The sequence below is a fragment of the Lepidochelys kempii genome, chromosome 13, assembly GCF_965140285.1.
Source record: "Lepidochelys kempii isolate rLepKem1 chromosome 13, rLepKem1.hap1, whole genome shotgun sequence".
In the NCBI taxonomy this organism is placed as follows: Eukaryota; Metazoa; Chordata; order Testudines; family Cheloniidae; genus Lepidochelys; species Lepidochelys kempii.
Window position 1 is genome coordinate 7,630,501 of NC_136392.1, and position 16,776 is coordinate 7,647,276.

The 16,776-nt window shown below is 44.9% G+C and overlaps 1 protein-coding gene across 1 annotated transcript in view; it reads right to left on the minus strand.

The window, feature by feature from the left end:
- NTSR1 (neurotensin receptor 1) overlaps window positions 1–13,569 on the minus strand; it is a 103,756-nt gene extending 90,187 nt beyond the window's left edge. Inside the window, exon 1 of the mRNA XM_073309117.1 lies at window positions 12,623–13,569. Within this exon, the coding sequence (XP_073165218.1) occupies window positions 12,623–13,300 (678 nt within the window). The 5' untranslated portion in view covers window positions 13,301–13,569. The remainder of the gene's footprint in view (window positions 1–12,622) is intronic.
- Between the last annotated feature and the right edge of the window lie 3,207 nt (window positions 13,570–16,776).

Below are 16,776 nucleotides of genomic sequence, written 5' to 3' on the forward strand. Positions count from 1 at the left end.
TTGGATTTGTTGAGCTGCAGAGAGCTTTCAGCTAACTGCAAGCCAGAACCTTACTTCTGGATCTGTCAAACAATGAAGGCAATGGAAAAGTGTCTATTTCAGACTCTGAGAAAAGTGGATGGCAAGCATGGTAAAGGAGAGCTGCAGCTAGGAACCAGCCAGCACAGAACACAAGAGATTAGCTTCTTGAAGTAGGACATGGAGTATTCCCGGAGTAAAGAGAAAGTGGCATGTAATTCACTTACCTCACTAAGTCGCCATCAGCTGTGAAAAAATAAACTTGTGTTGACTTGTGCTCCATTGAATGAATGAAAATCAATGGACTTTATTTGCAAGACTCTATGTACTGAACACAATGCCGCAGAAGTGGCTTAAGACAGTGTAGGGAAGTGAACTGTTAACTCTTTCCTCCCTGCAAGGTAAGCCTGGATTTAGTTTCTACATATGCCTTCAAAAATATTAACACAATCGATTGGAAATTGTGTGTTGAAATAAAGGGGCTATGGGGGAGCTCCTTTTGCCTCTGTCCAATTTTATGAGGTTCAGCAGAGCACGTGTGAGGAGTTCTAATAAATCCACCTTTTTATGTGCCTGTCTCCCTCCATTAGTTTTAAGGTGGTGAGGGTGGTATGGGAACCTGAAGAAAAGAGAGCCACACACAGAAAAAATGGATCTAGAAGGGTTCCTTTTCAGTCTGTATGAAGTTCTAAGATAAATGATAATTCACACCTGGGCTGGATTTTTCACATGGTCATGTAAAACTGCATGTGTAATTGCACATGTAAATGACCAGTTACATGCCTAACTGGCTATTTGAATATGTAAATTATGCATGTGCAGCTTCACAAACAGGGATGGATTCTCCACTGCCTTGCACTTTGTGTTGCCATTTACAAAGTGGACAGAAAAATCGTACCAGATCAGACCGAGTTTTACACTCACTTTGGAGGGCATAAGTGGTGATACAAAGAGCAGGGCAGAGAAGAATCAAGCCCAGAGGCTCTCAGAAATCTGACCCATTGGTTATTTTTATTTTTAAAACCCTGATATTATTTGACTTTTTAAAAAAAAATCATTGTGTTTGAATCGATGAAAACCTTACAATCCGGATTCAATGGTCAACGTATCCTCTGAAAACGCAGCTGTAAAATGTGCACTTCCCATGCAATAAACCTGCAACTGTGCATGCAAACAGGCCATAAGAAGAAGTTTTATGCACACAAAGGGATGCCACATGCAGATGTGGCCACACGAAAGGGCGGGGGGGGGGGCTTTGGAAAAATGTCTCCCTTACACTATCCATATTCTCATACTATTATTTAAAGTCTAGAAAATGGTAACTTTTTGGGCTACTAGTGCAGACCAAGCCTAATCCCACACTGTAGACACTGACTTCAGCAAGTTGCCTGATGGGTCTCAAAGGGTACTAGGATACAAATGTAAAAATTACATTCCACACAAGAAAAATATCAAAGACACCCAAAAGCATACAGAATCTTTGATGTTTAATGTCCTAGAATGTAGTGTTAAATTTTGCCCCCAGATGAACATCTTTCCAGATGCCTAAGTACAAGGAAAACTCAATGAGAGTTTGGCCAGAGCAAGAAGTGAAAGCTCCTTGGGGCAGGGACTGTGTCTTCTTTTGTATTTGAATGGGGCCTAGCACATTGTGAGCACTAGCAGACCACTAGGAAGCTATGAGAAACATCAATGAAAACAGAGGCATGGGGAGCCATCATCTGGTCCGCCTCCTGCTGAAATCAATGGAAAGACTCCCATGGAGTTCAATGGGAGGTGGATTATGCCCTTGGCAAGGGGGAAGCGTCAAAGGACACACAGACGACAGCACGTTATTGTGAAGTCATCATACTGGATGGATAGCAGTAAGCTGCCAGGCAGCAGCATTCCTTTAGAGGGCAGGGAAGGGGATTAAGTGTGACACCTACTCATGCAACACTGGGCATTCAAGACACTCGGGAAGGTTGCTTAACAAAATGCTTCCAGATGCAGAAACTGTAGCCCATCACCAATATCATCTGAATAATCACCGCCCCCGGGTACCCCTGCCGTGACTGACTCCATGGCTTCACTAAGGCAGTAAAATTATATGAAAACTGCCACAAACACTTGAGGTTCAAAAGGCCCCTTTCTCATCCACTGCAGAGCCCAAGACGTCTATGTTCTCTGCTGGGATAGACCCTGCTGTGTGGAGAAACGGATGAAAGTTAGAAGCCTCTCGAGCTGAACATGGAGAATGGGCAGCCCCTTCTTCCTGACCCAGAAAAGAAACAGAACATGAAAGATTTCAATATGCTGTTCAAAGCAATGCTAGAGTGATGTTTAACAGGAAGAAGTGGAAAGATGGCAGTACTGGGATGCAAATGTAAAATGTAAAAATTAAAGGGCAATTAAATATCAAAGATCCCAAAAAGCTTTTCCCTGCCAGACATAACACCAGCGTTCTCCATCATCGTGACTGCCGGATGGAAGTGAATCCAGCACCATATCATATCTGTACAGATCAAACCTGGTGCATGTCAGGAATGTTACCCCTTTGATAGGCATCAGAACATGCCCAGGGCAGAGGAAACAGAGAAATATTTCTAAATGTCAGTAAGTGAAAGTGCCATCTGTTTGGCTCAAGCAGATGCTGTATAGAGACCATAGTAAAATCCTTTCAGGGAGGGGTGGGGGAAAGACAATTAAATAGCTGTTTTAAATTATCCAGAAGAAGATTAAAGCCAACTACAGGGTTTTCTTTCCTCTGTGCAGAGGAGCCAGTAGATTAATTTAGGTTTTCCCCTTACCGACCATTTGCAAAAAAGTGGAAAAGATTAAGAACTAAATTGATCTCCCACAACATTTCCTTGTTCTTTTATTCCCTACAGCCGACATCTCAGAAAAGAGAAATCAAATGCATTAAAATCAGTATAAAAATATTGTGGAAGAACTGCCACAACACAGCAAACCAAGTGGTTATGTAATGCAACGAAAGCATGAGCTTATTTAATTTAGATCCAGCTATAAGGACGGCTGCAGCGCAGAGGGGCTAGGATTAGTCATTCTTGGCTAATGCAGCACATGGCAACCAAGATCAGCTGCCTTTGTTGATGCGGTTGCTTTGAGGAGCTGACATCTCGCATGTTTAATTCTCCGCTTAACAAAAGTTTCATTATCAAAAGGAAGAATTCAAATCACTGAGCCTGATTCTCACTGTCCTGCATCTTGCAGAATGGCTTACACCTGCAAGAGAGAGTGCAAAATGCTAACATATCAGAATTCTCTCTTTGTTTGTATCAGTGATAGCATTTTACCCCCATTCTGCACTCGCTGCATACAGGTGGAATGCCCCAGTTCAGGGCTCCATCCCTATTCAGCACAGCAATTGAGCATTTACATAAGTCTCACTGAATTCAATGAGACTTAAGCATGTGCTTAAAGTTAAACAGGTGCTTAATCGCTGTGCTGGAGTCTACATGACCACATAAGATGCAAGACAGTAGAGAATCAAGCTCCCTGGTTTGCATACACAAAGAAGTTGTACCACTTCACCTGCAGCAGACTAGTCCAAGTGTGCAACCCCTTTAGTTTGGACATGTTATATATATAATGGTGCTTTATATAGCTCTTCCCATATGGGAAACTATACCAGTATAAAGATAGCTTTATACCAGTATAACTGCATCCACTCTAGGAATAGAAAACTTTTCTAAAACAGGTTTAGTTTCCCAGTGCTGCATGTAAGAGTGGTAAGTAATTTACCTTTAATAGCACTAAAGTTTTAAAACTAAAAGTTATGCTAATCCAAGGACAAGACAGTGGGTGCATTCACCTCAGTTACACTGGTGTAAATCCAGAATGCCTGTACTGAAGTTATAGAGTCACTCTGGTTTGACATAGGTATAAACACAAGTAGAAACTGACCATTTTGTTTTAGTGGTCTGCAGAGAGCTTCCGTCACCAATTGATTGTTATTTATACAGTGCCATAGATTTACCTGTCCCTTTGCCAACAAACAGAAGAAAATGGCCAGGAACCTGCCCTCTGTGAGGGGAGCTTCTTGCTGTTCCACCAGAGTGAACCTGCCTCACCCAGCCTCTAAAGGATTCCTCTTCTAGAAGAGCTATTCAGGTGGTGTAGAGTGGAGCTCATTGGGAATTTAACAACAAGGTTTTTTGATGGAAAATGCCATTCGTGAAAAATGAAACTTTTCATGGGAATTTACTGGTTGTGATGAAACTTTGACAGAGGAGGTTTCTCGGGTCCAGGATGAATTGTCAGGGAGCAGTGGCAGGAAGGAGATAGGAGAAATACACCCCTGCCTGATTCTTACCAGGGGCTTGAACCTGGGTCTCCCATATCTAGGAGAGTGTACAAGCCACATGCTATTGGCTATTTTGGGGAGAGTGTCTCTTTGCCTCTCCAGTTTTTCACTGAAAAATTTCCAAAGGTCTCAGCTTTATCCTGATGCAGAATAAGATTTGTTTAGTTATTTAAATTGCAGTAATTCTTATGGGATGGGGAAAAAGTGACCGCAGCTGGTCTTCAAGACACTCTCTTCTGTGGGACATGACAAGGGAAAAAGGAGGAATGATTGGGACTCCCTTGCACCCCGGTGAGTTCTGGCTGCTGGAATGGCCCCTCTGGGCTGAGGGCAGTGGGCGTCAATTGCCAAAATCACCACTTTTGCATGCACACACTCATGATCTCTGCTGAACATTCCTGTGTCAGCTCAAGATCTTGGCCAGTACCCTTCCCTAGGAAAGAATACAACGTAAGGGCTGCACTGAGGTCAACTGCAGTGCTCGTAATATGGGAGGACTGAGGTTTATTTGTAGACCTCACAGAAGAAATACATTTATAAAAGTGAGACTTGAAGGATGAAAGCGCGGTAGCATTTGGGCTAGGCAGTAGGCTCCAGGAAGCAGTGAGTTTCATTAGCAATAAGGGATGCAGCAGGTGGGCAGAGCTGCAGACGTCATAACTTTGATGAAAACACTGAGAGTCCACTGGCCCAGTCTTGTATTCCTGATTCTCTAGTCTTTCACCCATCTAGATGTAGAGAAACTGGAAAGGATCCAGAGGCGAGCGACAAAGATGATCAAAGGGATGGAATGCCAGCCATGTGAGCAAAGGCTAGAGGAACTGGGTAGGTTTAGTTTGGAAAAGAGGAGATTAAGGGAGGATATGATAGCGGTCTTCAGATCCTTGAAAGGCTGCCATAAAAAAAGATGGAGAAAAGTTGTTCTCTTTTGCCACAGAGGGCAGGAGAAGAGGCAGTGCGTCCAAACTACAGCAGAGCAGATTTAGATTAAATCACAGGAATAACTTCCTAGCTGTAAGAACAGTAGGACAATGGAACAGACGCCTCGGGAGGTTGTGGAATCTTCTTCACAGGAGGTTTTCAAAAGGCAGCTGGGTAGCCATCTGTCTTGGATGGTTTAGACACAACAAATCCTGCATCTTGGCAGGGGGTTAGTCCCTCGCGGTCCCTTCTAACCCTATGATTCCAGCATGAAACCTAACTCACTTTTTCCAGTTCCATGCGTTAAGTTCTCCTGAGGGCACTCTGGAACGGGCCTGACGTTGAGAGCAGGTGGAAATAAAACAGAATGGTTAGTTATGAAGCCTGTTCTTTCATACGAAGGATTATGTACTGTACCAAGTACCTTAACAATCTGCAGACACTGTGACACATAATAAACAAGGGATTTGGAGAGATAGGAAAACAACTTCCATACAAGGATCGTGGGACTAAGAACGGCATTACTATAACTGCCCGCCAAAACCTTTGAGGAGTCACAGAACAGCTCCCTGTATTAGAAACAGGTGGTAAGAAACACGCGTGCATTCTGAGAAGTAGAGTCCCACCGCTTCTGTCTCAGAGCAGACGAGCATTTCGAAATTCAGCTTTTTGCCCCCCGTTGCACAGAGCTCTGCACTTGGAACATAGCCACTTTGCCTGACACCTTCTCACACGTGCTGAGCCCTTTCGACCCTACAAGAGGGATGTGGCAAAACTGGAAAGAGTCCAGTGGAGGGCCACAGAAATTATTAGGGGTCTGGAGCACATGACTTATGAAGAGAGGCTGAGGGAACTGGGATTGTTTAGTCTGCAGAAGAGGAGAATGAGGGGGGATTTGATAGCTGCTTTCAACTACCTGAAAGGGGGTTCCAAAGAGGATGGATCTAGACTGTTCTCAGTGGTGGCAGATGACAGAACAAGGAGTAATGGTCTCAAGTTGCAGTGGGGGAGGTTTAGGTTGGATATGAGGAAAAACTTTGTCACTAGGAGGGTGGTGAAGCACTGGAATGGGTTACTTAGGGAGGTGGTGGAATCTTCCTTCCTTAGAGGTTTTTAAGATCAGGCTTATCAAAGCCCTGGCTGGGATGATTTAGTTGGGGATTGGTCCTGCTTTGAGCAGGGGGTTGGACTAGATGACCTCCTGAGGTCCCTTACGACCCTGATATTCTATGATTCTATGACACTGCCAAGCATAGGCCAGATCCTTAAAGTCGATGGAGCGACACCATTTTACTGCAGCCATGTATTTTAACAAGGGGACTTGTGCCAGCTGCTCTGCAAATAAATGGCATATCCGCATGCATCAGGTACTATATATACCTGCCCACAGTGAATTACAGTCATCCCGAAAGGAAGAAGCAGGCTGAAGTCAGTACCGAGGCTGAGAAGAGGTTCCCATCACTCAGGACCTGCAATGCTACATTTGCCCTAAAAACCCATTGATTTCTCCTGCATTGGAACAATTTGGGGATTTTTTTTTAATCAAAGCGATTATAACTTCGGTTATACCATGAGAGCAGCTCTACGTGCTGCTGTCCCCGAAGTGTGCATTCATTGACCAAGATATATATGAGGGAAGCAGAGAGAGAGAAAGAGAGCCATCTGTCCTCTCTCTACCACATGTGCCCCACCCATCTCCCTGGTCAGCTAGGAAGGAGCAGGACTCTGGGGCAGTGCTGTGGGTTTAGAGATTGCACTGCTGATTTTACCATTGCGATAGGTGTTGCAGCCTCATGTCCTCCTTTGGCCAAAGATTTTTCAATTTAGTTTTTAGGGGTCTCCCCCTTGTTGTGTATAGGAATAGGGTAGTATCCCTTGACATTGTTTCTGAGCCCTATAGCAATGCCCTCCATGTTCTATGTTTTAGAATCAGCTAGAAATCATCCCGAGCAGCAGGATATATTATACAGAGCCAGGCTTGGTATATTTGTGTACAGTGAGTAAACACAGTTATTTGGAATTCAGCTGTGCCCGTGTGGTTTCTTCATATTCCTGTTGCTGTGCAAACAGCATAATACCGCTGCCCACCTAAATGTGAAGAACTGAAAGTGGGGGGTATTTTCCTGACAATAACTGGGGAGATGGAAGGGAGGGAACAGCCCAGGTCCAAGATGAGAGATGATCCCGGGCAGCACGTACCTATGTGATGGAGGCCTGGGGAGGGCAGGGGAAGGGTCTGCTGCTAGCTGAAATAACGGCTCTCACAGCCAGCTCAATAAGCGTGCACAGTATCATGGGAGAGCTGTCCTATTGTGAGGAGAAATGGAGCCTTCTTTTATAAAAACTGAAGGCAAAGTGGTTTTGAAACTATTGCAGCACAGGTAAATACAAGGCCTGATTACTAGTTAGATGCACAACTGCATGTGTAAAAAATGTTTGTGTCACTGTGTCTAATTTGCACTTGGAGTTAATGATTAATGCATGATTTATACAATTGCTCATCGAGTGTGACTACAAGTTTGCATGCAGTCACACCGGCCATGCCTGCATTTGGCACACAGTTTCACTTTTTCCCTATGCAATTACATGTCTCCCTTTTTTGACAGTCAGACCCACAGACAATAGCAGTGCCATGAAACAGCCAAAAGCACACTGGGTATTAACATGCAAAAAGAGCAGAACAAACATCCCACTCAAAAACTCTTCTGCCTGTTACGACCACGGTGAGTAACTTTAAAAACCTACTCCAGCTGACGTGGCATCCAAACATTAATTTGCCTGTGTGGAAATGGCTTTGAGAGGTGCTTTAGTTTATGTGAACAATTGGCTGCAGTTTCAGTTAGAGGATGACTTTCAGTTAAAGTATTAAACAGAGTTAAATAACGTAGCTCCAATGTACTTAATGCCTGTTGCCAAATTCAAGACTGAGGCCAAAATACAAGCCAGATGCATTGGATTGACAACTAGACTGAAGGCTGGTCAATGAAGATAAAAGATATGCTTATAAGCATAAGCAGATGCAAAGATGGTGATATACAAAACCGGGAAACATCACTATTCTGTAAAATTAAACATCAAAGGCTGTCCAGAGTTTACCCCTTCAAGGCATGATGCAGTAATGAGTTTAAAGTCCTGCATTACTGCTAATTCAACCCCCCTGCCCACAGTTATACCAAACAGTTTATCTAAGGTATTGTTTCTACTGCATTTACTATTCCTTAGAACTTAAAGAGAATTTTTGAATTACTATTAAAAGATTAATTAATTAACCTTCAGTAAAGCCTTCTTAATTAAGAAGCATTAAAGCACAGGGCATATGCTAGAGACCTGCCATGAATATTGGTTCAATTTATAGACTCATACTTTAAGGTCTGAAGAGACCTCCGTGATCATCTAGTGTGATCTCCTGCACCTTGCAAACCATAGAACATCCCCCACTCACTCCTGTAATAGACACCTAACCTCTGGCCGCGTTACTGAAGTCCTCAAATCATGGTTTAAAAACTTCAAGTTACATAGAATTCACCATTTACACCAGTTTAAACCTGCAAATGACCCATACTCCATGCTGCAGAGGAAGACGAAAAAAGGCCCAGGGTCTCTGCCAATCTGAGGTCGGGGGAAATTCCTTCCCAACCCCAAATATGGCGATCAGTAAGACTCTGAGCGTGTGAGCAAGACCCACCAGGCAGATACATGGGAAAGAATTCTCTGCAGTAACTCAGAGCCCTAGTGTCCCGTCTCCAGCCGTTTCATTATGTTCATTAATATGAATATTTAATTGTGGGAATGTTTGCCAAAAACTGCAAATTTTAAGCAAATATTGACAAATATTTGCAGACAGCAGATTTTAAATACATACCAATATTCACTCCAGAAATTGATTCTAGGAGGTATGTTCATCCAATCGGGGAACAGAAGCAATACCGTGTACCTAGGTGTCCAATCAAAGATATTCAACACAGCTTAAACTGGTTTCTGACTCTGGAATAGTTTCAATTAACTACTTGCAAACCAGATGCAGAACAAAAAACTATTTACAACTAATATTTGATAATTAATTGAATCATGAACAAATTCAAGAAAATCATAACCTGCTTGCAGACAAGCAAAGGAAAAGTGATTTATTTAAAAGTATTTACCCAGCTCTGATAAATGCAATATCATTATTTCCATTGCATGTGTGGAAAACTGATTCACAGACAGGTTAATTGACTTGCCCAAGGCCACAGACTTGTATGCTGTGAGAGAATTCGTTGTCACATTCTGTGCCACTCAACTTGATTAAGGCACTGCAAGTCAGGCTTGAAGTGATCTCTACTTGTTCAGTCCTGGGTTGTTGTTTTTTTCTGTACTAGCTTCATATAGTGAAGAACTGCTGCTGCTTTATCGTGTGTTTAAAAGGAACTAAACAGCCATTAAACCAGCTTGTCGCATGAGCAAATCAGCATTTAAGTCGAGGTCTCCAGTTAGGGAAAGCCGCTGTGTTACATAAATGAATACCAAACCTGCTGCTGTTTTACATTACAAGTTACCATTATGTCCTCTGAGTTTTTTCAATTAGTGCACAAGTGAAATTAGAAAACCACGAGACAAAATATACGTTTTTCTACACTGGTCAGTCAGAGCACACAAGGTGATGCATTTCCTATTGTGTAATAAATTAATGCCCCTGCACTTTCATGTTTGGAATAATACAACACTGATATTCCACAGCACTGAGATATATGATGCTTAGAAATTGGCGTCATCTGTAATCTCTGAAGATGCATATTAGGAGATAAACCCACCTCTTCAGCCCCACAGCCAGCCACTGGATGTCATTTTAATCCTAAACAGAAGATGATTTGAAATACAAGATACCTGGACCTCAATTGCACTGGTCTCCCATTAGGGATAGCTTGCATCTCCTCAGAGATGAGAAAAGTTTGGATAAATAACTGGGCAGTAACTGACGTCAGAATTTCACAAGATTCCTAACCAAAAAAAGGGGGGGGGGCTGCTTGATCTGAAGTTGAAAGTTAGGTAATATACTCCATCTTCTTCTCAGCGTACATATCTCAGCCCTCTTCATCGGAAAAAAGGGTGATGATTTGCTTCCATTTAACTGTATAGAATTCCCTCTCTACAAACTACTCTGAGGAGTATTTAAGAAGAAAAGATTTCATGTTCACCCTGTTATATACTCTTTTAAACTCTAATTGGCTAGAGATTAACTCCCACCCCTCTGAAAACTCATGTCGAGAAGACAAGACCCCAAAAAGTTCTCAGATCTGAGACTGGCATCAACAGGAAAAACTACATAGGCTGACTTCTCCCTTCTTCCAGTTCATGTCCGGTTCTCTTACATTTTCAAGCCTATTGCTCCAGTACATAAATATCCTTGAAAAGTTAAAAATTCCATCAAAAAGTAAAAGTAAAATGTGCATAAGAAAACAGAACACTGACTAAATGGTGTTATCCTGCATTCCATTCCACCCGCTGTATAGTGTTAGAGCTTCAGTTTGTGTAGTTGAAGGAGCTACTCTGATTTATTCCAAGCAACGATTCATGCTTAAATAGCAGCTCTTTGCCTTGCAAGTTCGTTCATTTTTATTTGTATTGTGACATGAGCCATAACTTTGTGAAATTACATTCTGTTGCCATAGGAAGGAAATACAATATCATCAGCAGAGAGGTGTAATTTGAAGATTGGAAGAAAGGAAATCTATGTTTCTTTGATACCATGACAAGTTGAGAGCAGGTGCAAGACAAATATATAGAACACAGAAAAGTCAGAGTAAAAGAGTGGGATTGTATTTATTCCAGTGGTTAACTGCTCCTGTAAAGTGAAAACAGTAACATACAGGACACAAGAGTCCAAGTCCTCATCCAATGGAGTTTTGCCAGTTTACACCAGCTGAGGGTCTGGCCCCAACTAAAATGACAGCATTGAGCACTGGAGACATTATTAAAATGGGGAACTGGCCTTGTTTCCCCCTGAATTTACAGAGAGCAAAGTCACCAGTGTCTACTTTAGAAACCGTTTCTGCTACTTGCTGAAGTTCAGTGGAGAGATGCTCGTTTGGCTGAAACAGATGTTGGACTTTATTCCGATCTCACAAACACCTGGATTTGCCTGGGTGTAATTCCATCAGCTTCAGTGGAGTTACTCCTCATTTACACCAGTGCAAGATCAGAATCAAGCCCCATGACAGGTCAGAAAAGACCTTTGCTTCTTTTACGCACAAAAATTGCACAGGATGGATGGATGTGTTTGTTCCCAGAAGTAATCTGACTTATAAATAAATTACATTGTTGAAGCTGGAAAGGGATCAGTATGTTAATCCTTTTCCTCCTCCCACTCTGCCCCCCTCTTTGGCCAGGTGGCAGCCTGCAATAAAAGTAAGCACATGTTCACCTGGAACACCACCACCTTCTGCTCTCCAGAGACCATTTCACGGGACTTACCCTTGGTCATACGAGTGCAAAGGATGACTAATGCTCAGGCTTGCACAGAGCACATCTACGAAGTTTTTCTGGCTTATTATGTCAGCTAGAACAGTGGTTCTCAGCCCAGGGTATGTGTACCCCTGGGGGTATGCAGAGATCTTCCAGGGGGTACTCAACTCATCTAGATCAGTGTTTCTCAACCTGGGGGTTGCAACCCCCGGAGGGGTCACGGGATAGGTTTAGGGGGATCACAAGTGCAGGGCCAGCATTACGGAGTGTCAAGCCTGGCAAATGCCTGGGGTCCCACACAAGGGGCCCTGCGAAGCTAAGTTACATGCGTCCGACAAGATTCACAAGTGAAAAAACAGGCTCAAGTACAATATTTATATTCCAATCCATTTATTTTATAATTATATGGTAAAAATGAGAAAGTCAGCAATTGTTCAGTACTAGTGTGTCCTGACACTTTTGTATTTTTAGGTCTGATTTTGTAAGCAAGTAGCTTTTAAGTGAGGTGAAACTTGCGGGGAGGTGAGACAAATCAGACTCCTGAAAGGGGTACAGTATTCTGGAGAGTCTGAGAACCACTGAGCTAGATTGAGCACTGGCTTGCAACACAGCCAGGTCTGCAGGAGATCAGTGAGTGACAGCGGTCAGCTGTTGTTCTCTATGAAAGCTAGCAGCTGCTAGGTTAAAAAAAAAGTCAATCAACCAACTAATTAATCAATCAAAGCACCTTACTGATCACTGATCTCTAGTTTCAGAGTAGCAGCCGTGTTCGTCTGTATTCGCAAAAAGAAAAGGAGGACTTGTGGCACCTTAGAGACTAACAAATGTATTTGAGCATCAGCTTTCCTGAGCTACAGCTCACTTCATCGGATCTCTAGCGTGGCTACATGCAGTCAGCTCTTAGCATGAATACAAAGGAACGCAGGGGAAACTCACCTGAATGACAGTCTTAAGCGTGGAGGCTTCCACAATGGTGGTACAGATCAGAGAGTCGGGCTGCTGGTCCCTGCCGTAGATCTCGCCCATGGTGAAGATCATGGGGATGGCCAGCAGGAAAGAGGCAACCCAGATGCAGCTGATGAACTTCTTGGTCCTGCTCCTGGACATGATGCTCTTGGCTTTGAAGGGGTGGCAGATGGCCATGTACCTCTCCACGCTGAGGCTGGCGATGTTGAGGGCGGTGGCGTAGGTGCAGGCGTCTCTCAGGAAGTAGTAGCCCTTGCAGACGGCGTCCCCGAAGGCCCAGGGGTGGTGCACCCAGATGAAGTTGTACAGCTCGATGGGCATGCACAGGAGGAAGATGAGCAGGTCGGAGAAAGCCAGGCTGGCCAGGTGGTAGTGCACGGTGCTCTGCAGGTTCTGCAGGGACTTCTTGCGCACCAGCGTGTAGGCGGTGATGGAGTTGCCGACGGTGCCCACCAGGAAGAGCCCCAGGTAGATGACCGTGACCATGACTTTGGAGTAGATGTCGGTGTTCACATCCAGATCTTCCTCGCCCGGCCCTTGGGAGTACGGATCCGAGCTGTTGGAGACGTTCCCCGCCGCCCAGTCCGTGGGCTGCAGGCGCGACGGACCCGCGTGCTGTTGCCACGAAGACGTTGCGTTCAGCTGCATGCTCCGCGGCCCAGGGATGCTCGGCCCGAGCGGTACCCAGCGCTGCCCACGCTCCGCCCGGCTGCGAGGGTGGAACGCTGCCACTCCGGAGCGGCGTGGAAACTTGGCTCGTTTAAATGCGTCGGGGAAGGCGGCGCCCGGAGGGGGAGCGAGCGCCCGCCCAGCTCGATTCACAAAATCCGCGGGAGCAGCCTCCGGCGGCGCAGGGGCTGCGCCTGGCCCTGGCGAGCCGCTCTCTCTTCCCCCAGCCCGCGTCTGCTTCCCCAGAGGCGACCGGCACCAACGGGCTGGCAGCAGGGCGATGATCGCTCTCACACACGTGCCCCTCGAAGCTGGGGAGCTAGGGGTGGGTGATGTGAACGAGCTGGGGAAAGGTAAAAGCCGGATCGAGCTGGAGCCTGGCGGATCCTGCTCCTTTCCCCCCACCCCGGGCTCACCAACGGAGAGCCAGGCTAGGTACTCTTGCTGGACCACTATTAACCCAGCCCCCGATGTACCCCCCGCCCCCCTCGAGCACACGGGCCGCAAAAACCCCGGACCCAGCGCGTGGATTGCTCCTGGATCCAGCCACGTTTGGACCCCGAGCTACCAAATGCTAATTCCTAAACAGTCGGGTGCACCAGTGCCCGTAAAAACCTGGACCCGGCCCCAGGATCTAACTGCAATCTTTGGCCCCAAGCCCCACCTCCTACAATCTAAAGAGGAAATGTGTAGCCACAGTTAACTTTACTGTAAAAATCTGGACCCCCCCCCCGCATCCTGGCCCCGGTAGTTGGTACCCGGAGCCTGTCTATTTTTCATCTTAACCCAAAATTCTACTGTCTAAACAGAGGGGGGAATCTCGGCTCCTAGTGCAGCCAAAAACCCCAGCTCCTGTTGCAAACTGGAGCAGCACCACAAAAACATGAGTCCAGTGGGGTCTGCAGGATCTTACCTTTTAAAAACAATTATTTTGCTCCCAGATTCCAAAACTGGGCACTTGTTGGTGTTCCTACTTGGCCAGAAAAATCCAAACTCCAACACATCCTAGTGCAAGAGCTACACAAATACACCTATAGGGCACCTGGATCTTGCTGGATCTGGCACATTTTTGCCCAGAAGTCTGTTAATTCTACTGGGTAAAGAGATCAAGTGTTGCCACCCCTAGCCCTGCAATTTAAAAGGTAATTCATTAATTAAATATCAGCAGGACCCCGTCCATCCAGCTTTTACATTTCTCCAGATAAACTCGCCCACCTGTGAATAATCCAGCACGGAGAAAAGATGTGGGTTCAGTTCCTGCAGTCAGCCTTTTTCCCAAGGCATCCTGGCTTGGGACCTATTGCAAAGCCTAGCTGGCTAATTAACTGGAAGGAATTGTGGGGGCGGAGGGGGGGGGAAGGAATTGTGGGGGAGAAGGAATAGAAACTGTTGATGCTGTAGATCACCTTTGGAAACAGAGAAGCCTGGACTCTAGGGCCACAGCACACAGTGTGATGGACATTCAGCAACCAAAATCATTGTTACAATGGAAAAATTATTAACAGAACAACCAGGGCCAGGCAAAGGATCTTGTGGCCAGTGTGTCTGCCCACACTTTCCCGGCCACACAAGGCTGAACCATCTGCTGCTTGGTATTTAGTGGGAGAGGGAAAAAAAGGGAAGTTAGATACAGAATCAGTGGCTTTTGTCTTATTGGAATAAACACTGTAGCACGACTCACGTACCTGGGGTATGTGCAAACATCACTCAGAAAGAACGTAAATAACCAATCTGTCTGAGGCTGCCCACGCATTTGGCAAAACTACTCCATGAGGAGAGGGAGCCAAAAATATGGTCTAAAAATGGTTGCCTCTGTTGTGTACGGTTATGATGTATCAGTTCAGCACCAGTGCCATAGCATAACTAGCCTACACACACACACACACGCTCTCTCTCTCTCTCTCCCTCCCCATGTTTCTCCCTATTCTATATCCTCCAAGTTCCAGGATTTACAGTGTGAGTCTCCACCTCTCTCCAGCAGCTCCATTTCAGCTCCAGGCTTGTGGAGAAACTAGACTGAATAAGGTGCTAGAGGCAAAGTCTCCTCTCATGATCTGCTTCATGCAGCAAACATGGCTGTCGGCAACAGTTTGGGCTAGTATAGCGATTTTCAGCAGTAGGAAAGTCTAGCTCAGGGATTCTCAAACTGGGGAGTCATGACCCCCTGAGGTGGTTACATGAGGGTCAGGGGCTGATAGCTCCAAGCCTGGCCATGTGCGGGGGAGAGTGGGGATGTCAGTCCTGAGCCCCAGTTAAATGAAAATTAAATTATCCCACCCCCATTTTTAATTTAGAAGGGGGGGGTGTGCATTCAGGGGCTTGCTGTATGAAAGGAGTCACCAATACAAAACGTTTGGGGACCAATGGTCTAGTGGATAGCTCTGTAATGGGGTGACTTAGCTTTTCCACTCAGAAATTCCGGAGAAGGCCAAGGCCTTGCAAGTTGGGTATGATCCATGATAAAACTGATCTTTGTAAGAGCAGCGAGTCATTTTTTCAGCAAACTTTGCCTCAGCTTACAATTTTTTGGACTAATTTCAGGAAGTTATTATTGGAGAATGCTGCAGTACATCAGGAGGCCGCTCCTGGTTGCCCATATTAAATATTTGATTTGCAACTATTATCGGCTTGTCTCATAGGCCACATGGTAGCATTTCAGTTACCTGACTGGATCAGCATGGATAAATTCCCTCCATAAACTCCCAAGGAGCATTCCACAGATATTCTCCACCATTCACTATAAATTCAGTGTTTCCACCAGCTTTCCTCCCACTGAGGTCAATTGACAGAATAAAATAAAAGGAGGAACCAGCTGAATGTGTATAAAACATTCACGCAAACCGGTGGGAACTGTTTTGTAGCACTCAACTCTAGTGAAGCATATTGGCCAAAAGGGTAGACAATATCCCTTTAATTTTAACATTTTGGAGTCTTTTCTTATGAAATCTCCATGAAGAGGAAAATATCATCTTTTATTCCCTGGGGTTAGTCTGTCATGGGCTGGTGCATCCATCATCCACAACCACCACTCGCCACCCCCCCCCCCCGATCATTTTCTTCTGGCTTCCAAGGAGAAGTTTCCTGGGTGACTTCTCAAGCTGCATTTGGAATGTTTAAGAGGAACTAAGGAAGGCAGAACATGAAACAAATTATAATTTGTTTCATCAGTTGCAACCTTCCTCCACATCAAATAGTCATTCTAATCAGTCTGAGGCATTTAAAGACATAGAACAGACAGACAGCTCAGATGATCTAACAAGTGAACATTTCAACCAGTGTAATATTATAGGGCCTGATTCAAAGCCCACTAAAGTCAGTGAAAAGCGTTCCATGTCAAAAGAACAAAATCTTCCAATTAATCCACATTCGTTCAGATAAGCAGTAATCAGTTTGTGTTATGATCATCTCACAGTGGAGGATTTTTGTTCCTTTGCAGTCCTGTAATTTCATGTTAA